Source organism: Hippopotamus amphibius, chromosome 14, assembly GCF_030028045.1.
Source record: "Hippopotamus amphibius kiboko isolate mHipAmp2 chromosome 14, mHipAmp2.hap2, whole genome shotgun sequence".
Taxonomy (NCBI): Eukaryota; Metazoa; Chordata; class Mammalia; order Artiodactyla; family Hippopotamidae; genus Hippopotamus; species Hippopotamus amphibius.
In genome coordinates, this window is record NC_080199.1 from 2,638,419 (window position 1) to 2,661,673 (window position 23,255).

Here is a 23,255-nt window from a genome sequence, read left to right on the forward strand (position 1 = left end):
GTGACCCGGGACCTCCTGGATTGCAGGGTGCCAAAGGAACTCCTGGCGTCCCCGGAATAGGCCCCCCCGGAGCGATGGGCCCCCCTGGAGGACAGGGACCCCCAGGGTCATCAGGTGACGCCCCTTCTTCCAGGATGCCCCCTTCCCTAACACAGAAGCTGCGACGAGACGGGGGAAACGTCCGTCCTGTCTTGTGGACGTAGTTTTGGTTGTTTGCTTAAACGTGAAGGCCCAGGCGCCTTTTTTTTCCTCCCTCTCAATATGATTGACACGCCAGCGGCACCTCCCCTTTAAACTGTATGCTCATTGCCTCGTATAGTTAATTCAGAGGGGTCCGTCTCTCTCTTGTCTTCTCATGGGAGGCTCAGTCAGCTGTGGGTAACGTCCACAAAACGAGTCCATGTCTGCAAGCTACTTTTGCCTTTAATAATTAGGTGAGAAGTGAGACGGGGGTGGGGACAGTCAGGGAGAAACGCCAGGGAGAAGCTGGGCTCAGGTCTAAACACTGCGCAGGGAGGGCCCGGGTGGAAGTTGCTGACGGCTCACGGCACGCGGGAGGGCTTTGTCTTGGGATATCCCTTACCCTCCGACGGCCTCAGACACCAGCACCTGAGACGCTGGGAGCCGCTCCCCTCTCCGTGGCCCCCGACGTGGGCGCGGTCACACACCTTCCGCAGAAAGCACAGTGCGCTGCAGGACACCCTGTCCATCCTGCTGATGCCCTGCTCTCCTCCACGCCAGGCCCCCCCGGAGTGAAAGGAGAGAAGGGCTTCCCCGGATTCCCAGGCCTGGACATGCCGGGCCCCAAAGGAGACAAAGGGACGCAGGGGCTCCCCGGCCTGACGGGACAGTCGGGGCTGCCTGGTCTCCCTGGACAGCAGGGCACCCCCGGACAGCCCGGGTTTCCAGGTAAATGGCCCGCAGCCTCCACCCAGGTGGGTGCGGGGGGGACGCCTCACCTGTCTGTTCCTCACCCTCACGCGGCGTCTGCCATCGGCGTTCACGGTCCTTCCATCCGGCCACAGGTCCCAAGGGAGAGATGGGCGTCATGGGGACCCCGGGGCAGCCCGGCGCGCCAGGACCCGTGGGTATACCAGGACTGCCCGGTGAAAAAGGTAGGGAGCGGTGACTCCGGGAAAGCCCGTCTTATGTCTGTGTCCCAGTGCCTCGTGGGAAATTCTCCGGGCGTTGTAGATCACAGTTCATTTCAGGAGGCCTGGGAGAGAAGGTCAAGTGAGGGTCTGGAAGACGCCCTCTTCCAGGAGGAGCTCGTGGGTCACGGGCATGACGTGCTGTGCCCTGGCAGAAATCCTTACTGGCACGGTTGAGGTGGCCTTTTGTTTTTTGTTTGTTTGTTTTGTTTTGTTTTTGAGAAATGGTGGAATTGTCCGTCATGAAAGGTCACAAGAACTGGGTCCTTAGAATCAAATTAGTAAACAGGGCAAGGTTACAAATCCTAATTGTTATTTCTTATGATGATATTTGAACTTGCTCCAAAGTACTGTTTTTAAAAAGAAATTGACTTTGAATGTGACACATAAAAGTGGCCACTTGTTTAGTTGAACAGGAGAATTCCCATTCTGTCATTTCATAGAGATTTGAGGGGCCGCTGTGAACAGGCGTCGTGAAGGGATTTAGGAAGGAGAGAAAATGTCAATTATTTACACTAATAAGTGAAGTCCCAGGTATTGGAATTATTAGCAAATGACGAATTCTAGAAGGTGGCTTTATTGGTCATTTCTCTGCTCTCACGTCCTTATGGGTGGCGCAGACGCTTGCCATTTCGTGCCGTCTTTGGACAGGCTGTCTCTTCTTTATACCTGTTCTCGTCCCTGCCTTGGGGGCCCTTGGCCACGGGTCACTCGGTGCCTCCTCTTCCTTCTACAGGGGACCACGGCTTCCCGGGCACCTCGGGACCCAGGGGAGACCCTGGCTTCAAGGGTGATAAAGGAGATGTGGGTCTCCCTGGCAAGCCGGGCTCCATGGACCATGTGGACATGGACAGAATGAAGGGCGAGAAGGGAGACCAGGGAGAAAAAGGTAACGGGGAGGACGGTTTACCTGCACGGGGGGAGGTATCTCACGAGTTACTCTGCTCTTCACACGTGATGTCAGACCAGCCTGTGTTTCTATGATTTGCCTTATTCTAAGCAGACATGGTCAGCACTGGGTTTTTTTTTTTCCTTTTTTTTCCTACGTTGTGCAGGACAAATCGGCCCAACTGGTGATAAAGGGTCCCGGGGAGATCCCGGAACGCCAGGCGTGCCCGGAAAGGAGGGTCAGGCAGGACATCCTGGACAGCCAGGTATGGAGGGACGTTCAAGGTCGCCAGCTCGGCAGGGGCTCGTGTGGGGAGGTGTGACCTGGCACTGTGGGGGGGCGTTGACCTGCTGGGTTTTTCTCTTTATGATTCTAGGACCTAAAGGTGATCCAGGCATAGGTGGGATCCCAGGTTCTCCGGGACTTCCTGGACCCAAAGGATCAGTTGGTGGAATGGGCCTGCCAGGTACGTGGGGCTTAGGAAAGGCGTCTCCTTTGCAGTGCACACGGGTGCTGGTGGGATGAGGCTGCGGGTGAGACCCACGGCAGAGAGGGCACAATCCAGGGAGATGTGTCTTCTACCCAAACTCACATCTTCAGTTCCGTGTGGTCTCCTGCCCAGGGATGGTGGCATTTGGCTGACCCTGTGGCCATAGCTTAAACACACAAACAAAAGCACTCACAGTTTAATAAAATAAAACACGGGCTGTGCACTGTGGTCGCCCAGCTGTCTCCACGTGACCCGTCCACGTGGACCCACAGAAGAGGAGAAGAATTCTCCGTTCAGTTCGTCGGCACAGGAAGCTCATGCCTGGAAAGCCCTTTGACGTTAGCTCAGAAGACTCCTCTGGGCTCCTCTGCCCTGGTCCTGGGCTGGCCTCCGGGCTGTGCCATCAGCGTTTGCTGAGGTGACAGCACCAGGGAGGAGGCAGCAGACAGAAGGCAGAGAGCTCAGGGCCCGGCTGGTCTGGGTGCTGCTGCTTCTGGGAACTGGTCTGGAGCAACAAGTCAGGGCAGCCAGCCTGTATCCCTAACGCCTCCCGAGTCGCTGCGAGGCGCGGTGGTACTTGATTTGAAATATAAATGTCCAGCTGCTGTTGGCACCTGTTTATAAATTAGTTTGCCCACATCTCTCAGGGAAGCAGGTGCACGTTTCCTCTCCGCCGCCTGCCTCACGCCCCCTCTGATTCATTCAGATAATGAGAGTTGACTGCAGCGTAAAGGACATAGCAGCCCTGTTTACGCTGTTGGGAAAGTAAGCGTGCTAAGCGGTTAATGTATTTCTTCTCCCTTGTAAGTGATTATCTTTAAAAGATGGGAGGAACGTTTCCCAGGTGCTTCGCGTGGGTCTGGGTGACTGGCGCCTGCCTGGATGACTTACGGCTTGAGAAAGGAGGGATACGTCTTCTTCTGCCTCATTCTTGGCTGGCTGTTGAGGCACCTTCTTATTTTTAATCTTAGCACCTGCTAAGCACATTGTCTCAACTGTGTGTGTTTCTAGGAACACCGGGAGAAAAAGGAGTGCCCGGCATCCCTGGCCCACAGGGCATCCCTGGCTCGCCTGGAGAGAAGGGAGTGAAAGGAGAGAAAGGGCAGGCGGGTCTGCCTGGCGTTGGGATTCCAGGACGGCCGGGGGACAAGGTAACTGCATCCAGTGTGGAAGCCCCTCCCACCCATCCCCGCGGGAGCTCTCCCCCCCCTCCACCCCCCCCACTCCCCCCATCCCCTGCCGCGGGAGCTCCTCCCACCATCACCACTGAAGCCCTCCCAAGAAAGGCTTTGGAGGAATGCTTCCTGAGCATCTCCATGCAGTGAATGAAGCAGAACACAGAACAGCTTCCCCAGCTGACTGCAAGTCTCGCCACCTCCCCCTTCTATTCACAGCCCGTGTCCCCAAGGGGGACCCGAGACTTGCTGAGCTCGGGTAGCAAGTTATCACAGGAGAAACGGAGGAGGAACCCGGAAAGCGGTCAGGCAGCTGCTCTTTGCTCTGGGTTTCTAGCGTTCCTTCCGTTTTCGGAGGGCTCTGATTCTTCCCGTAGAAAGCCGGAGGTGGAATTGTGCCGAGCTGCAGTCCCTGCGGCCGCGTGTGCACAGGAAGCGCCTCCAGACACACGTCCGGGGACAGATGTAACCGTAACGGGCCCAATTTTCACCCACAGGGAGACCAAGGGATAGCCGGTTTTCCAGGAAGCCCTGGAGAGAAGGGAGAGAAAGGAAGCACTGGGATCCCGGGGATGCCCGGATCTCCAGGCCCCAAAGGCTCACCAGGGAATGTTGGCTATCCAGGTAGGTGGGCTGGCCACCTCCTGAGCTTGGGGTTCAAGGGCGGCAAAGGGAAACTCAAAGTCACGGGAACTCTGGTGTTTTCGTTTTTCTTTAGGAAGCCCTGGGCTGCCTGGCGAAAAAGGTGACAAAGGCCTCCCGGGATTGGATGGCATCCCTGGCATCAAAGGAGAAGCAGGTAAGAGACCGCTTTTGAGGACACAGATGGGGGCCCACGGGGAAGAGGCCAAGGGGCATCAAGGCTGGGTGACCTCTGGGTGACCAGCCGGGTTCACACCTCCATTTCCAGATGAACAAACGGAGTCTAGGGGGACTTCTAGGGTCTTTCCACCAGTTCGACCTAGAGCTGGTTTTCTAGCTGGTTCCGATTGGGTCTAGAAACAGGCTTTCCCGTTTGTTGTGGCAGATGGATGACTTTTCTCTGCACTCTCACCGGCTTTAAGGGGTCGGCGTGCAGTGGCGTTGCTGCCACGTGAGGGTCCCTTCTGAAGGGGTGTCAGGAGTAACCTCGGGGAAGCTGGGCCTGCTCGGGGGTGGGGGGAGAGCTCCCGGGAAGGATGTCGGGAATGGTGCGTTCTGCGTGCAGACCAGGGGGCCGTGAGAGGTTCCACGCCTGACCGTTCTGACCTTTCTCTTTGAGGTCTTCCTGGGAATCCTGGCTTCACGGGCCCAGCCGGCCAGAAAGGGGAGCCGGGCAGTGATGGAATCCCAGGGTCAGCAGGAGAGAAGGGTGAACCAGGTATGCTGGGCTCCCGTTTCCCTTTCAGAATGAGGCTCTACTCTGGAGTAAACATCTCGCGGGGACTTACAGTCCGTGCTAAGTGGCCGGAGCTGGGCGTAAAGTGGATGTACACCTATGCTGCACGTCCTTACCGCTGTTTACACAATGATGTGCCCAAGTGGGGCAGGACTGGATGAGAAAGGGGGTGTTCATTTATTCCGCAAATCCTTATGGGCACCTGCCCTTGAAATGGCCTGAGCTCTCCGTGGTGAGTGGAAGGGACACACGTAGAAAGCCCAGACCGCTGCCTTCTCTGCCTGGCCTTTCTCGCTTTAGAGAAATGGTCCTGGGAATATGTGCTGTCCCCAGAATCTGCTCCTGTCACTGACGGGGGCACGGCCACTTGGGCAAAAGCAGGGGTTGCGAGCTTCGACAGGGCCAGTCACACGTGGAGTAATATTCGTACGTCACGAGAGGGCGACACACCGGCAATCTGAAACAGGTCATCCCGGGTCAGGGACGGAGCGAGGGAAGTCCTGCTGGGGAGGAGGGTGCAGGGGCTGCATTACTGTTCGTGGTGGCCTCTTTCTAAAGCGCGTTGCTTTTCGTTCTGCGAGCCTTACGTTTAGGTTATGTAATTCATTCTTCTCTTACACAAATAACTCATCAGAAATGCCTGCACCCCTGCTTCCCCGCTTTGAGTCTTCCCGCACGTGCGTCACTCACGTGCGTGGGCTCCCTGGTGTCTGCTGCCCGCCGTGTCCCTGGCTCTCTGCACTGCCTTTGAGAAGTGCTGTTGGTGGGTGGCCCTCTGAGAAAAGCCAGTTTGTGAGTCCCTAGACAGACATGGGAAACACGTGCTCATGTGTACAGATTTTTTCTACTAAATGCTGTAATGATTCTGGGCTCACAGGTACTTGGGAAAATGTACTACCTTATATCTCTCCAGTCAAGGGTATCTTAGAACAACTGCAGGAATATAATTTCACTTGCAAAGTACAACACTAATTTCTCTGTGCTCCGCAAATAGTACATGGTATTGGCGCAAAGAGTGGGTACCGCTTTGTGCTGTCCCCGCAGCTCGGCTGTTTGAGGAGAGATAAACGTGGCTTCTCACTTTTATCTTGTAGGTTTACCTGGAAGAGGATTCCCAGGGTTTCCAGGGGCCAAAGGAGAGAAAGGTAACACCTTTGCTAAATATATTTTTCCTTTTCAACGCACCCTGACACACACACGGCACCCGCAGAGCAGGGCGGGCAGGTACAAGGACGCACTTGGACGTGGGTGATGGATTACAGGTCTGGGACAGCTGCGCTGACACTTTCTGTTGGCTTGTGGCAAGCCACTGTGTGGCGCCCTGTGTTTTAGACTCACAGCCTGGTAGAGTGGGGGGCAGTGGGGGGCATCCCAAGGAGGGTCCAGCGATCCTTCTAGGCAGCGGCCCTGCTTCCTTCCCTTCTTATTTTTTCTTCATGACCTTGAAACAATCCGAGAATTTTGTCATTTTGTTGGCAAGGTTGGGGTACTATATTTAAAATAAAACACGCAGGGGTTTTTTTCTACAGTCTCTCAGCGAAAAATTTTCTTAAAAACAGGTATATTGAGGGATCACTGGTATCTAATAAATTGCATATATTTAAAGTGTACAGTCTGATAAATCTTGAGATATGTACACACCCATGAACGTATCAGCGCATTCAAGATAGTGAGCGAATTGTCACCCCCAAAGTCTCCTGGGTTGCCTTGTCATCCCACCTCCACCCCCAGCAAACATTGGTCTGCTTTCTGGCACTGTAGATGAGCTTGCATTTTCTAGAATGTTATATAAGAGCGGATTCCTATAGCAGGTACATTTTAGCCTGGCTTCGTTCGCTCAGCATAATGAGTGTGAGGTTCCCCTGAGCTGTTCATTGTGTCAATAGCTTATTCCTTTTTCTTGCTGAGTCGTGTTCCATGGTGTGGCTATAGCACAGTTTGTTTATTTGTCCACCTGTTGATAGAACAAGCCCTTGATTTCAGCACTGCGATGCCTTGCAGGCTTGTCTCCGCGTATATTCAAATGCCTTTGGCCATAGAACACTTCCTTTAAAAAGTGTAAAGAATGGTTGCAGGTTCTTTGTATCCTAAGCTCTCTCCTCTTCAGCTGGGCCGTGGCGGGCGTCTAGCACGTTATTTCATAAAAAGGGGAGAGGAGGACACCCAGCTCCGGTTTCCTCCTGGGGCCTTCTGGAAGCGCCTCCCTCCTCCTTGGTGCACTGGTTTCTCTTCTTCCCTGCATTTCACCATGATCTCGAACTGTCTTTCCTGTTTAGGTTCAAAAGGCGACGTGGGTTTCCCAGGCTTAGCCGGGAGCCCAGGAATTCCTGGATCGAAAGGAGAGCAAGGCTTCTTGGGTCCCCCAGGGCCACAGGGACAGCCGGGACTGCCAGGCACCCCGGGCCATGCAGTGGAGGGGCCCAAAGGAGACCGGGGCCCTCAGGGACAACCCGGCCTGCCAGGTAAGGGTGTATCCCCAGGCTCAGAGCTGGGACTGGAAATATACACAAGTAGAAAAGAAACGGACCTCATTAGTGAGGTTTTTATTTAGAAGTTTGCAGCATTTATGACCGCTTGGAACTGCTTAAGACATTGGGCCCCTTTTTCTTGGGCCTCCATTGGGTCAGTGTTTTTCTTGCACCCTTTCTGTCGAGGAACATAGTATGCGTGACAGGTAATCAGGGAGATGGAGAAAGGACATTGCTGAGAAGGACGGGAGCACAGAGGCCACGTGTGGTGGTTGTTTAAACCAGCACGACCTCTGTTCCCTGGGCCCGTGAGCAAGGTGGCTGCGCTGCAGCGTGGCCGCCGAGCACCGTGACCACAGGGCCCTGGACCCTGAGACCAGGGTGTTTATATCAGTATTTCCTGCCTGTTGAGAAGATTCTTCCCTGCAGGACCTGCCTGGGTGGCCTCAGGGCTCATGTGCTTACTGTGATGTTGTACAGGGTTGGGGGCATTTGGGTGCCAGTAGATATGATGTTGTTGGGGACAGTTGGGGACAGTTGGGTGCCAGAGATGACAACCACAGCCCAACAACCCTTGTACCTAAAACCACCCTCTAACCTCAAATGTGTGACTTCTGTGTCTCCCATTAGGGCTTCCGGGACCCGTGGGGCCTCCAGGACTCCCCGGGCTTGACGGGCTGAAGGGTGACAAAGGGAACCCAGGCTGGCCGGGTGCTCCTGGTACCCCAGGGCCCAAGGGAGACCCCGGATTCCAGGGCATGCCGGTGAGATGTCCTTTTGCAGGTCTTGTTTCTGAGAAGGATCACGTGTGTGTGCGCATGCATGTATCCGTGTGTGTTACATGTGTGTTACACTCCCAGAGCCTCTCAAGTGATCGGCTATCTTTATTGGCATCTCAGGAGGCAACGATGACAACGTTTTTTACAATCTAGTTTTTACACACACCATAAAAAGTGAAATGTTATACTTCTGGGAATTATAGTTCAATGCCTGGGCTTAAGAATCTATGCACAGATGATGCGGAAAGAAAGCCTCAGTAACAGAAGTATACTCCCTATGCCTAGTGCCATTCAGCGTCTGTCTGTCTGTCACTATATGTACATATGTGCATTGTATTTATACAGATATGCATATGCATTTGTTCGTGTTATTTTGGTTATGACACTTTTTGGAATAAGGTAAAGCAAAGAAACAAATATATGTAAGAAACAATGCAACTTTTTTTATATTGAGAAAGGAAAACTATGTCCCAATATCTAGAAAATAAGACAATATTTTTTAAATGCCAGAATGTCATTACATTATAAAGGAAAATAATCCTTCTTTTGTTTAATGTTTTTTTTCCCCATGTTTAAAAGCACTTTTAAGACAAGATATGAAGTCAGTTCTAAGGAAAAATCACTATGGTTGAGTGTTGCGAGCAAAGTTTTCCAGAAAGGTTCTTTGGTGTTGCTAGATTGAGATGTTGACATGACAGCTGTGTAGGGAGTTTCAGCTCTGTTCATGGCATCGTGCTGTGAGGTGGGGACAGTGAGATGTAAGATTTACACCTGCTCCTGGAATTTACCACATGGATGGACAAACAGAAGGGACGGAATGAGTGAAGTTGTTATAATTTCCAGCTCCCAAATTTAGGCACACGTAGAGCTTTTGTCATTCTTTTTACATCTTTAAGAAACCACAAGGCACCATTTGTTCACAAAGCTACTTTCAGAACATGGAGGGGCTGTTCCCAGCTTCCTGACTACCAGTTACTTGGGGACCTACATCTGCTGAGCAGTTCCCGACTGATGTTCTCTTTGTGTGTCTAGGGGATTGGTGGCTCTCCGGGAGTCACAGGTGCTAAGGGTGATACGGGACTTCCAGGAGTTCCAGGGTTTCAAGGTAAGACATAGGGAGATGCTGCTTGAAGACACGTTTACCTGCACCGAAGCCCTAACCCCTGGTGCTTTCCTGTTGATAGACCTGGCACGATCGCAGTGCAAGATCCGGTTCTCTTCAAATTAAAATGCCATTTCTGGGTGGCAGCCCCATGTGTAGAATGCCATGCATAGCTGTGTAAAGACATTCTGATTTTCTTACTAAAAATCAGTGGATCATTTGCATTTCAGTAAGAGGTCATGGATTTGGGCCATTCATTAATTTATTATTGTTTTAAGTAAATACTTATTGGGTGTCTACCGGCTTCCGGGCACTGTGATTTTTTACTTCGGGATCAGGTCCATATGAGTGAGAGGTGAATCGAACAAGCTCTCAGCTTGCAGGAGTCTTGTGGTCTAGCTGGGGATGCGTGGGAACAAGATGGTGACCAAAAACAGTCACGCGCCTCTGCACTGGTTGTCACCCTTTTATAGTTTGCTGCATGTTTGGAAAAATGTGACTTCTGGGTTTTAGAAAGAGCTTCTGACTACAAGTAATGCTCTTTTTCCAAGAGCAGAAATTGTAACTGTGTTCACTGTGTGTGTGTGTGTGCGCGCGCATGTATTGTATGTGTACACGCATATAGATATGTACGTGTACACAAGGATATCTGTACGTGTATGTGCATATATGTATATACTTCTGTGTGTTCACACACATGCGTGGATATCGTTTGAAATTCTGTGCAAAGACGATGTTCTACTTTCCCCCAGGGCAGAAAGGCCTCCCTGGCCTCCAGGGACTTAAAGGTGACCAAGGAGACCAAGGTTTCCCTGGAACTAAAGGTAAGAGAATTTGGTCTTTAGAAAACAGCGGTTGAAAATTCTTTGGCCGCTTGTTGGGGTTTTCCTGTATTTGGCTAATTAAGTTGACATGTTTACCGATGACTTGTCCTGAAAGTCAAGTTTGTTAAATCTGTGCCTGAGATAAATCCAGGGGAGAGGGGAAGAGACGGTTGAGATTCGCAAAATCTCACATGCTCTGAGGGCAGACGGAAATCAGCCGTAGAAATCAGGGATGAAATCCATCTTGCACGAGCAGGCTGAACGGATCGTGGCTGGACGGTACGGAGTTCTTTATAGGAAAGGGGCCGCGTTGGCTTCTCCACAGGGAGCCAGACGTGCTGAGTGGCTCCAAAGAGTCTGCGTCCCATCCTGGTCCCTGCAGGTCCAAGCTTATTTCTAGGGCTGCCTTTAGTTTTCAAGACCACGTTTCAATAGAGGAAGTGAGTGACGAGAATGCACTAAGGGTTATTAGGGGACAAGATAAATGGAGACATGTGTGATGAGTGAGAGAACAGAGGAAAGAGGGGCTGAGGAGGCCTGAGGCCCCCGACTCCACCCAGCTGCTCCGTGGACTTCAGGACCCGTCAAGCAAAAGGAGGGTTGTGTGTATTCATCATGAAAAGATTGAGACCAGTGGTTCTGGTGTGCAGTGAGGCAGATTTCGGATAAGGGGGAGAGGAAGCTTCCTAATTTTGCGTGTTGGAGCTCCCCAGGTGAAAGGCGGGACCCTGGGAGGGACGCGCTTCCCCTCAGTCAGGGCCCGTCAGGGCGTCCAGATCGCAGTGGACGGTTGACCCTGGGGACGCCGAGGTCTGTTCCGGTCCTGAGGATTCAGGGTTAGGTTAGAGAATAGAGATGTGCGGACACCTGTGTGTCTGGTGAGGATCTGCTTACTGGTGTTTTTGATCGTGATTCTACTTTTGAGAAGCACTGCATTTGATTGGGTTTCATGTCAGAAGCTGTTTCTGCCCCAAATGTTGACCGTGAAACTGACCAGTGGCCGCCCTGATTCCCACAGGTCTTCCCGGCCCCCCGGGCCCCCCGGGTCCATACGATATCATCAAAGGGGAGCCAGGACTTCCTGGTCCTGAGGGCCCAGCAGGTCTAAAAGGGCTTCAGGGACCCCCAGGCCCCAAAGGACAGCAAGGTAAGACTCACCGGGCTGGACGGGGGTGGTGGGGTCCGTAGGGAGCCGGCATGGGGGGGATTTCCTCTTCCTGCACGTGTCTCAGGTCAGTCTCCGGGCGGTGACTGTGTCCACACGTATCTGAAGATGACTTTCTTACCTTCCTTTAATGTGTATGAAAACCACATGAAGTTTCTGAAGTGACCTGAAACGGTCAGAACAAAATACTGTATAGGAGAAGCTAGGGCAGACCCCTCAGCACATCTGTGTTCACTTAGAGAAACATGGGCGAGGAGATGGGAATCCTCTTTCCCGGCCAGGAGATCAGGGGCTGCAGGACACAGCAGTCTAGAATCGTAGGACTCAGTGCTCTCCACGGCGCTATAGAAGCGCTACCCAAATGGCCACGATTTGTGCAAATCCCCGTGGTTCTCAGACACCCCGACCTAGAATCTTTCTGCTTACTGGGGCGAAACACTCCCTACTTCAAAAGCTATTGTTGAAAGATGAGGAGGCAAGATAAAAAAGAATGAAAACATGTAGAGCGGAAAGGTGGCATCATGAAACTTTAACAACCTGAGAATAAACGGTACACATGAAAACAACAAAACTACCCACGTCAATAAACCCAGTTCCTAAACATCATCTGAGACACCAGAATGTAGCCGAGGAGGGCGGCACCTGAGAAAATGAAAATGTGTTAAATCTCTCCCTACGCCCACATGACTGCCTTTCCCCACGCTGTCTGCCAAACAATAACAACGTACAGCAGCGAGAAGCCGGCGAGAACCCCGAGCTCCGCGATGCGGCGCACCCCGGGCGGGTGTCCGTGTGGCCGTTGCCTCCGCAGAGTGTGTTCAGGTTCTGGCTTTCCAACGCTCTCCCACCGGCAGTCCAGGGCCCTGTGCTTTCCCCCGGGGGCCGAAGAAGACATTTCAAAAGGGAAGAAAAAGGTACAGCCTGTTTCCTGCTCTCCACGACCAGGCCGTGATTCCTTCTCCTCTCCCTTAGGTGTGACCGGATCCGTGGGCTTACCTGGGCCTCCAGGTGTTCCTGGGTTTGACGGGGCCCCTGGCCAGAAAGGAGAGGCGGGACCCTTTGGACCTCCTGGTAGGTTTGCTGTGCCCTCCCAACCTCACTACCCTCTACCTGCATCTTCGGATTAGAAGCCTTGGGCCCAGGCACGTGGAAACCTGCAAAGGGAAGTGTTTCTTGAACGATTTCCATAGAAGTCTGTTTCTTAGGAGAGGTAGGATCTTACAGAGGAGCTAAGGGTTGTCATCATTCTTTTCTGTGTAGGGAGACAGATGCTGATCAAAGCTCAGTGTCTCCCAGACGTCAATGAAAGAAGGCCGGTGGGGACGGTCTTGTCTGGTTTCCGCAGGGTCTGTGGTTCAGACACTCCATTTCAGCCAAGGGCCAGGGGAGCAGATAATTGTGCCGTGCTGGCCAGAAGGCCACCGACTGCCAGGGACTAAAGTTGATCTGCTTCCCAAGAAGCAGGACCTCAGAGGTCCCATCATGGCTGGGACGCCAAAGGCTGAGGGGGCGACCGAGTGGACCGAGGGCCCAGCCGAGCAGGAGGCCTGTGAACAGACTTGCAGGCGGCGTGGTCACCCAGGGGACGGGAGGATGCCCTGTACGCGAGCTTCCTTCCGGCCCTGATTCCATATGCTGGCTTTGGGCCACGAGTCTCGGAGGCTACCTTCAAAGGAGTTGTTTTGATCATCCTATAACAATCCTCCGTCAGAGGAGTCCCAAAATGCTGTATGAATACATATATTTATATTGTCACGTATTTCATTTATTCATTGGACCGAGTTTTCTGAGCTTCTGCTTTGCACCAAGCACCGTGCTTATAACATCTCGAGGTGGGATGCAGAGCGCAGAAGCTGAGGTAGCACGATGGAGGTGGTGGTTGTACTGAGTCTCGCCTGTTTGTAACTGAAGGAGTGGACTTCTCTGCTTGTCTTCCAGGTCCAAGAGGCTTCCCGGGGCCGCCTGGCCCTGATGGGCTGCCGGGCTCCATGGGCCCCCCAGGCACCCCGTCCGTGGATCACGGCTTCCTCGTGACCAGGCACAGTCAGACAATAGACGACCCCCAGTGTCCTCCTGGGACCAAAATCCTCTACCACGGATACTCGCTGCTCTACGTGCAAGGCAACGAGCGGGCGCACGGCCAGGACCTGGGTGAGGCGTCTGTGGATGGGTGTGTCCGTTTCACGGCGTGTGTCTGGTGCTCAGTGGTGGTGGGCTGCGTTCCCTCTGGCCCTGAGGTTCGGGGCGTCACCAAGACCAAGTCAAGGAAAAGAGTCCTGGTTCCCTCCAACCCTGTAAAACGGCCGTCCATTCAGCAGGCACCATATTACTAATGGGAAGCCAGGGCGACGTAAAGGCTAACTTTTTGAAAAAGTTTAAGTTACTAAAACTTTTGACCTCTACTTCAAATTATCAAGTAGGATCAAGATTTCTGGAGTACACACTTCACAGCTTGCCTCCTTAGTCTTAAAATAGAGCAGCTTTACTATTGCTCTTTTAAAAAATGTCTGTGTTATCCTAAGATCCCTCTGCATCTTCTGATCTCTGTCCTTCCACTAGTTTAGACAGTGGAGGGTGGTGTGTCTGCCGTCGTTTCCTTCGTCCTCTCCCGGACTAAGGAAACGACGACAGGTGATGCTTTAATGTCACACACCGCTAGCTTCCACTGAGGTTGCAGATGGCTCTGCATTTCATGAAAGACGCTGTCCAGTGAGTTACTAGCAGTGGTACAGGGAGCTGCATGTTCAATTCCTTCCAGAATTCAGCTGCAGGGAAAGGTCTCTCTCTGCTGATGAATTGCTGTGTTTCTGCTCAGCCCTGCTGATTCTTGATAGTCTCCCTTTGGCCCGGATCCCTTTCTGTTTAATTTAATGCTCGTTTCCAATCATGCTGGTCTGTCTGGTACATTTATTTCCTTCTTTCTGTAACTTCAAACATTTTTATTGCCGTCCTGGTGGATGCATAGGGTAGAGGTCTTTATTAGCCAGCTCACTCGCTCTGCGCCCAGGCGGACCGTGCCTGCTAAGCGGTGTCCTCTCCCTGCGTCCTCAGGCACGGCGGGCAGCTGTCTGCGCAAGTTCAGCACGATGCCCTTCCTCTTCTGTAACATCAACAACGTCTGCAACTTCGCCTCCCGAAACGATTACTCGTACTGGCTGTCCACCCCCGAGCCTATGCCCATGTCCATGGCGCCCATCACCGGGGAGAACATCCGGCCCTTCATCAGCAGGTGAGTCAGAAAAGCCGCTTGTAGTCAGGGCAAAGGTTATGTCTGCGTGTTTCCATTTCCCCCCCAAACGTTCGCTCCGTTGCCGTTCCGCTTACTGACTGTAATACCTCAGTTTTGTAGTAGAGATCAGCCATGCCAACAAGTGGATGTAAAAGTCAGTTATCTTCTTAAAAATGTTTAATGCAAACCCTTGGTGAGATGAGGCCCGGCTTTGGAATGAGGCGTGTATCTTGTGTGACTCACCGGGGTGGCCGCCTTCCCCGTCAAGAACCAAGAAGGGTCACTGGCGTCCCCGGCAAACTTTAGAACAGCTCTGTGGCTTTTTTCTTTCGTCAATAATCTCCCTAAGCGGTCTTTTAAGATATATTTTTTGGACTTACCCCTATGAAATGGAAAAAAAAAATTTATTTTTTAAGTGTAGTAAAACAATAACATAAAATCACACAACGCATAACATAAAATGTACCATCTTAACCATCCTTAAGTGTATAGTTCAGTGGCGCTTAATGTAGGAACTCAACTACGGGAGTGAGGCGGTTCCCTAAGAAATTATGACACCACGGACATACTGTGTGTCTGTGCTTTGTGTATAGAAGACTGTACTGATGTGTCGTGTCCATGAAAACGCGTACATCCCATCCTAAGGCTTTTCTCGTTCTCCCCCACCCCACCCGTTTTTGCGCCCTTGAGGTGATCCTGCACCCACTGAGACTGCGTGTGTTTGAGCGACTTCCTAAATTAAGTGCTTTCCACACTAATTGATGTCTGGGGTATGTTTTCAGGTCCCCGAGAGTCTGCCTGGCAGGAAATAAAGTGGGAAATTGAAATGACTGTAACCAAAAAGCACACGATTTTCCTACTTTTGCCTCTTTCCTTCTAATTAAGAGTTGCTTCCTTAGCTGCACTCAGACGCAATAGAAAAGTGGCAAAGGCATGAATTCGTTTGACGGAGGAGCTAGTCTCTAATTTTACTTTTACACGGGAAGATAATAAAGGATCAGAGGAATGACAAGGCGGGACAGGTTTGCCTTGGGAAGGTGAGAGTGAGAAACAGCATGAGCTTTTCTGTGTTTCCTTTAGAGAAACAGCAGCTTTTGAAAGGAAGGAAAGATGTCACGAGGCTGTCAGAACGGCGTCTGCAGTCCGAGGGGAGGGGGACGGGGTGGGTGCTCGGAGCAGCCCAGGTCCCCGAGGGGTGACCACCTGTCACTAGATGGTCACCACCTACTTCGAGGGGACTGGTCACTTACGGGGTCTGCAGCTCCAGCACGCGGAAGGCTGATCCTTGCAAATCAGTCTTGTTAAAAGAATGTACCCTGTAGACCTGGACCAGAAAGGCTGGGAGATGCCTATTGGAAAAAATCAGGTTTTTGATGGCCTTCCCTCAAAACATCCCCTGTCAGCGTTCTTTGATTTTTCTTTTGAGCTGAGAAAAATAAGCTCAAAAGAAAGAAAACTTATCTTATGGGTCTTAAAATGGGAAGCGTCATTGGTGACTTCCAGAGAGACATTCCTCAAAACACAGACGTCCTTCCCGTGTGTTGGGGGTCCCTGTGGGCTGCTCTGTGTTGAGAGTTTTCTTGTTCAGAACCACGCTGGATGCACGAGAAGGAAAACTAACCACTTTTGTGTTTTTGTTTAGCTTTCCTTGGACAGCAGGTAGAAAATGATTATTCGTTTTTGTTTCCTATTTACTGTCTTGGTGTAATTGGCATTGACCTTGATTTGGTTGGGATGCAGGGCTCTGGGATGCATTAGACATTCCCAAAACTGGTCCAGGGGAAGCCTCGAGCCTGCGACTTGTTTTTATCTGTGGACCTGTTACCATGAGCTGTTTAAATGCCCCAGTGCTGCCCATTTCGGGGTTTTCACGTCTCCCTGTTAACTGACCCACAGACACCGTGTCTGACGTGCCCTCACGAGTCACATCCTTTAAGCCACTGCTCCAAAAGCACACTAATCTCACATCCCCTTTTGTAATAGCGCTGCCCGTTCCTCCGGGTCTCTGAGCACCCAGGTCCCATGGTTACTTTGACTTAATGGTTTATGATGACTTCTCAGGACTGATAGGTTCCTTCTGAGATCTTCCCTTTGGGGATGTCCTAACACTTAATTTTAGGAAGAGTTAATAACACAGAATCCTTTATCTTAAGCAGAAAAAGTAGCAACTTTTCTGCTGTCACCCTCACAAACTTTTCTAAACACTTTCTGACTTTCTGCAGACGTGAATCGTCAAAACTACGGATTGTTTAATTGCTCTGGAGGAATGACCACTGGTTTGAGAGCGAGAACTGTGTTCTAATTCTGCCTTTGACCCAACTCGCTCTGGTCTCAGATTCTCCCAAGTAACATGGGGAATGAGACTGTATGGATTTTAAGGGACCTCGCGGCTCAATAAATCTGTGATTCTCTGTCTGCTAACACCCACCGACGGGGTCCAGACCACGTCTCTGCAGCAGCTTGAATGCGCCAGCCAGAGAGAGCCTGACGTGCAGCCCTTTCCTCCCGTGTCTGGCAGGCAGATGGTGGCAGATGTAGAAGGCCAATTTCAGTAACTGTTGTTTCACCGAGCCCTTTAATTCATCTGCATTTGTGTGAATAAAATAGAAAATAGCACACGCACGCGTGCGCACACACGGAAGACCGCCTGAGTCACTCCGGCCCTCTTCCCACTCCTCATCCATTTTCGTGCAGATGTCCCGGCGTAACTAGGTGTCATTACTGACACCATCTGTAGTCATTTATCAGCATTTTTAACACTCTGTTCGGTTGGTGACTTGAATACAATTATTTTATTCCTGGTGTTTAATTTTTTTTTTCAACAAAACGTCATCCCACCATCAAAGGGCCCCTCAGTAGAGCAGGTCTGAGTCAGAACATGGCTTGTTGTTGTCATTCATTCCCGGGTGCAGCCCCCGCAGCTGAGCACGCGCTCGCCTGGCTTGGGGAGCAGCCCGGCCGGGGGTGGGGTCTCCTCGCTGGTGTGTCGGCTCCAGGTCTGGGAGAGTCTCCAGAAGGAGGCCAGCCCCGGGGTCGTTATTTGTCTTAGTTACTATAATTCACTAAATGTTCTTCTTACATTGAAGAGCATTCAGGGCTTAAAACAAATCTCCGTGTTCCGAAAGTGGCAGCCCTTGAATTGCACCATCTCCTTTTTCTTGAGTTTGCTGAAACTCACGCTCATTGCTGAAACACTGGAAGGTGCTGAAATGCCCAAAGGAGAACGCAGAAGTTTCCTGCGGCCGCAGAGCCCCGGGAGATGGTCCCTGTTACAACCCAGCCTTCCGGTTTCCTTCCTGCTCCAAAGCAGATGGTTAAATGACAACTGTTGAGTCTGGTTTTGAGCTTCATATTTTGATACTGTGGCAGGTTTATTAAACCAGTGAGAAGGCCCCAAGCCTCAGAGTCCAAGCAGCGGGCACCTGACCCATTTGATAAAACATGTCATTGGGTCGGAAAGATGGAGTGAAGAGACAGAGTGCAGGGGTGAGCAGGTGGGGGCTCCCTTCGGCCATGCTGAGGGTCTTTGCTCCGGTGCCTTCCAGGTGTGCCGTGTGCGAGGCGCCGGCCATGGTCATGGCCGTGCACAGCCAGACCATCCAGATCCCGCAGTGCCCCAGTGGCTGGTCCTCGCTCTGGATCGGCTACTCCTTTGTGATGGTAAGTGTTTGGGGAAACTCCGTACTTCCCCCAAAGAGCCGCCCACAATCACCCCACCCCTTCTCTCCGGCTTCCTCCCGCACTCCTGGAACCCCCTGCAAAGCGTGCCCAGAAGCCTGGCCTGCTCCGCTGAGAGGGGAGCAGGGGGTCCAGCGTCCGCTGAGTCCTCCTCTTCCTCGGAGTGGCTGTACTGGGAGCAGGTAGCTGGGATGACCTGCTGAGATTCCGAGTCAGTGTCTCTCAGGGGGAAGGGGAGGGCGAGCCCGTGGGGGACACACATTTACTAAAAGTCTCTGAAGCCCGAAAGCAGAAGCTTGAGTCAGGAAGAGAGTGGGGGCCCTGGCTGGTGTCGGGGGCCTGAGGGTCCACCCGCCTCCCGTGGTGAGTCTGCTCTCCTACCACCCAGCTGCCCCAGATGCCAGACTCCCGATGCTCCCTTCCTTCCAAAAGCCAACTAGAGCAGGAAACACAACACCCTTTTGAGATCCCTTTGTAGCTTCTTATTTTATTGCCTCAATTTAAAATATTGATTAACTACATAGAAGCTCTGAACTTGGACGGTCAGGTTACACTGGAATCACTCCCAGTAAAGAATCCTCCACAGACGTTTCCCACCTCACCACTGTAAGCCCAGTCCCACCTTCACGCTCCCAGGTGTGGCCAGGTCGTACCTTTGAACCCAGTCATCATCAGCCTTATCGTTTGATAGACAGGGAAAATGACCTCTTAGCTATCTTTTTCTGATGTAAGTGATTCCAAGTGTAGAAGGTGCCAGGAGAGCAGTTCTTCAAATGCTTGTGTACGGATTCCAGTGGGATCGTGAGATTTCCTGGGTTGAAGATTCTGCATTTAGACGCTTCAACAGGTGCAAAGAATTTGCAGCAACCACAAAATTTAGCAAGTTGTTGTGATAATTCTGAAAAGTGCATTGTGACTCCTTTATCAAGAAAGCCGAAAAGGTTAGAACTACGGTGTAGAGACATCAAGACCCCCCAGTGATGTAAGCACACAACTTTGACTCAAAGGCTGGTTGGACCCATGACTCCATAATCATAAGAAATACTAAATGGAGTCTCAGTTTGACAGAAGAGGCCCTTGGGCCAGGGAGTGAAGAACTCAGGAAAGCACTTTGTCACCTCCCCGTCCCTTGTCCTGTGTCACACAAAGATCTGAACAGTGATTACCCATAATTTCTCGAAACCAAGAGCAAATCAGAGTGATGAGTTCCTGGAGAACAGGCGTCCCATTGCCGCTGAGCCTGGGGCTTCGTGGTGACACTGAGGGGCTCAGGTCTGGCAGCCTGCAGAGGCCTTCTCTCATCTCAGCTTTGCCTGGGGAGTGTGATCTGAAATGTTCTGGAATCCTGGGGTCCTCATCTGGGAATCGAGGGTGTTAGCTTTGTCCTCAGAGGTCCCTTATGGCTCTAAATTTCCAGACTTCGCTTTTCTCGTGCCTGTAATAGCTGTATGGAGAGGTTTGGTCATATCTTACATTTGTATGTCATTCATTTTGTGTCTTGGTTTCTGAGGACAAGTAGGTCCTACTTCAACACAATTGAACAAACAGTTCCCTAGTAGCTTTCTTTTCCCTCTTATTTTTTTCTTAAAGAAAAAAAAAAGCATCATTTTTCTTTACCTTATAAAAGGGTACGTGGCACCTAATGTAGCAAATGCAGGATTTTGATGATCCCGTATAATTTTGTCTCAAAAGTCTGATGTCACATCAGTGGGTCCCAACATCCTCTGCTCATTTTGGCTGTCATCTCACACCCCAAGTTAGAAGAGGTTTCCGTGTTCCAAGAAGAACAGAGTGAGGACAGCGTTTGTTTAATGCCAGTGAGGCTGGACCACTCATCTCCCATCCCGGGAGCAGTGGTCGGCTGGTTCCTGGCGCTGGGTGTGCCCGGCGTGTGGCCATGGGGTGTGTGGGTGCCAGTATGTCCCGTGGCTTTCTAGAAGGGAGCACCCTGGCTCCTCCCTGGGGACAGGGAACCCCATCTGGGGTGGGAGGGCGTCTCTGGCTCACGGCTCCCGTTTCCCCGCAGCACACCAGCGCCGGTGCCGAAGGTTCTGGCCAAGCCCTGGCCTCCCCCGGGTCCTGTCTGGAGGAGTTCAGAAGCGCGCCCTTCATCGAGTGCCACGGCCGCGGGACTTGCAATTACTATGCAAACGCTTACAGCTTTTGGCTTGCCACGATAGAAAGGAACGAGATGTTTAAGTAAGTGCCCCCTGCCCCCCCACCCTCGCCCCTGGTGGCTTTTATTTTCAATCATCCGTGACCCATACCCGTGAGCCAGTGCAAGGTCCCAAAGCTGGTCCTGCCCCCATCCTGAGGAAGGCTCCTTCACGGGGAGGAATGCAGGTTAGACTCCATTCTACGCAGGCAGATAGCCAAGAGCATTTTCAAAGGCGGAGCTTAGGGGACAGCCTTAGTTCTTTCATTGCTGAAGAACCTGCAAAGAGAAAAAGTCATTTTTCATTTTTTCAGTGTGAATCCAGGACAGCATCATGTAGACAGCTAAAATCTTCAAACAGAGCATTTTAAACCATTGTACCTTCCACCAGCAGGGAGAGAGAATGTCCACAGCCTTGGTTTTCATGGTTTAAAATGCTGAATGGGGCACACACGTTGGGAGTTATCAGTGACGATTTTCCAGGCCTGCACAAAGGAAAATTAATTTCAGCCGAGATGGATAGGGAGGCCTGTGTCTTTCTTTTCCGTTACCAAAATTTCACCTTTAAAACCGCGCTCTCAAGTGGCCGCTGACCTCGAAGTTAGTTTGGAGCGGTGCCCGGTCTGTCCTGGATGGGAACACATAATGAGGCCTCTGTCTGGCACTTAGTACCAGCTGCAGCCCTCCTGGGGTGCACGCTGGGCACCGACGGGGTGGAACAGTGACTGTTCGGGCCCTCAGATAAGTGCTTCTCGGCCCTGGAGAGAAGCCTTTCTGTCTCTACCTGTTCGGAGAGAATTCTGTGGACCTCTGCTATGACCCTGTCTCTTTCTAGCTTACATCATACCGGTGAAGCAACATGGTCACTACTTGTAATTTTTTAAGCCTCAAAAAAGTACCATATACTGACTAACTGGTAGCTTACACGAGACTTTTCAGGCCACTGGGAGCTTGACGTCAACTCTCCAGATAGAATTTGACCATCAGCTACGGAGAGGAGCGCCAGCTTCTGGTGCTGCCCGTTGTAGGGTTAATAGGTAACATGGTTGTTTTTTTCCCAAACCAGCAGCCTGGTATAATTAACTAAAAGGCCTTCTTAAACAAAACTAGGTAAGATCCCATTAATTTAAATAACTTGGGGGCACTAGGATTTTCACCAAAGTTGCTAACGTAAGCCACCTCCATTTTAGGACAAGATACTCTTATTATTTGGCTACTTTAATTTGAATAAGAGTTGATTAGTACTCATTTTAGTTCAGACTTCATTTCTCCAACAGTCAAAGAACAGAATTCCTAGGATCAAGGAAGCATTTGGGACATTAAATGTCTTCCCCTCTCTTTGGCCTCCAACCAGACCACCTGCATGAACATCTTTCGAAAGTTGCGATGTGTTTTGAGGTCTGGTTGGTAATTCCAGACCTGCTGCTCATTCCGTCACGCAGCAGTGATTTAAGGAGCACTTAGGATGTGTGTGAAGCGTCACAGAGAAGAAGAACATCTTCTTAGTCAGGGGGCGTTTATAATTGAGTTGAGAAGAGAAACAGAGGGTTAACCTATAGCTTGAGGAGGCAGGGTCTGTGGTGGGGAGTGGCTGAGACTGTGGGGTCAGACAGACGTGGGTGACTCTGGCTGTGCCCTCACTCACCCTGTGCTCCGGGCCCATCACTGACGTCCTGGCCCAAGGATGGGATGCAGATGATAACTCGCGGGTGTTACCGAGGCTGTGGGATGCCCCCAGCGTGGTACCCTCTCAGAGGCAGGGTGAAGGCTGGTCCCTGTTTGTCCGGGTCCGTCCCGGGCTGGTCCCTCGGGGGTCTCTGACAGGGGGGAGGGTCGAGGCGCTGGCCTGAGCCATGCAGTGACGCTGGCTTCCGTGCTGCCTTTCAGGAAGCCCACGCCATCCACCTTGAAGGCTGGGGAGCTGCGCACGCACGTCAGTCGCTGTCAAGTGTGCATGCGGAGAACATAACGAAGCCAGCCCTCAGCTACGTCACAACATGGTGCTACTCCTCCCTCTTCCCTCCTTCTTCTTCTAACAGCAACGAACTCTAGAAGTATATCCTGTGTACCTCACTGTCCAGTATGAAACCCGTAAGGTGCCCGATAGGGATCTGCGTAACTAACACACCTTGCTTCGTTGGCCTCTACTTGCTGAAGGAGAATCCAAGACCACGATAAGCTGCCCACTTCTGATGAAATAAAAAATATGTCTTTTCTACAGTCCGGTGCACTGATGTGTGAAGTGAGACCCATCAGAAAACCAAAGGGTGCTAGGAGGGGTGCGGGGCCTTCCATTCTGGGCGAAGCCCGTTTGCATTCTTGTATTATAATGGATCCATTCCCCCCCTCCCCCCCAGATGAAATGTCTGTTCATATCACTGTCTAGCTGTTTCAAAATTCAGGTCCCTTGGTCTGTACAAATAATAGTCTTGTAAAGCCGATGGTTGGAACCTCCAAGTGGAAGGACGGGCCCTGTGGCCCTGTCTTCCCACCCCCACCCCACCACCAAAGAAAAATTTCGGTCTTTCTGCTCTGTGTGGTACTATGCAGCTGCTTTTGCAGAAATCACGGATTTCCTGTAGAATAAAGATGGTCCCCAAAGTAGGCAGAAATGAAATATATATATATTTTAGTAATTTATATAGATGTCAGCAATCAGGCAGGTCAAGTTGTAGTTTCGTTTCCACTGTTAAAATAAAACTGACATAGTTGCTTCCTTTAAAAGCCTGTGTTGTCCTTTAACAGGGATTTCTAAACACTAGGGTATTGAAT

General features: G+C 51.4%; 1 protein-coding gene across 1 annotated transcript in view; it reads left to right on the forward strand.

The window, feature by feature from the left end:
- COL4A1 (collagen type IV alpha 1 chain) overlaps positions 1 to 22,704 on the forward strand; it is a 137,177-nt gene extending 114,473 nt beyond the window's left edge. Inside the window, exons 31-52 of the mRNA XM_057707669.1 lie at positions 1 to 114; positions 742 to 909; positions 1,026 to 1,115; positions 1,888 to 2,040; positions 2,207 to 2,305; positions 2,417 to 2,506; positions 3,542 to 3,681; positions 4,203 to 4,329; positions 4,424 to 4,504; positions 4,967 to 5,065; positions 6,178 to 6,228; positions 7,360 to 7,545; positions 8,182 to 8,315; positions 9,363 to 9,435; positions 10,185 to 10,256; positions 11,275 to 11,403; positions 12,394 to 12,492; positions 13,360 to 13,572; positions 14,473 to 14,650; positions 18,196 to 18,310; positions 20,355 to 20,527; positions 22,371 to 22,704. Coding sequence (XP_057563652.1) covers positions 1 to 114; positions 742 to 909; positions 1,026 to 1,115; positions 1,888 to 2,040; positions 2,207 to 2,305; positions 2,417 to 2,506; positions 3,542 to 3,681; positions 4,203 to 4,329; positions 4,424 to 4,504; positions 4,967 to 5,065; positions 6,178 to 6,228; positions 7,360 to 7,545; positions 8,182 to 8,315; positions 9,363 to 9,435; positions 10,185 to 10,256; positions 11,275 to 11,403; positions 12,394 to 12,492; positions 13,360 to 13,572; positions 14,473 to 14,650; positions 18,196 to 18,310; positions 20,355 to 20,527; positions 22,371 to 22,452 — 2,666 coding nt within the window. The 3' untranslated portion in view covers positions 22,453 to 22,704. The remainder of the gene's footprint in view (positions 115 to 741; positions 910 to 1,025; positions 1,116 to 1,887; positions 2,041 to 2,206; positions 2,306 to 2,416; positions 2,507 to 3,541; positions 3,682 to 4,202; positions 4,330 to 4,423; positions 4,505 to 4,966; positions 5,066 to 6,177; positions 6,229 to 7,359; positions 7,546 to 8,181; positions 8,316 to 9,362; positions 9,436 to 10,184; positions 10,257 to 11,274; positions 11,404 to 12,393; positions 12,493 to 13,359; positions 13,573 to 14,472; positions 14,651 to 18,195; positions 18,311 to 20,354; positions 20,528 to 22,370) is intronic.
- The last annotated feature ends 551 nt before the right edge of the window (positions 22,705 to 23,255 follow it).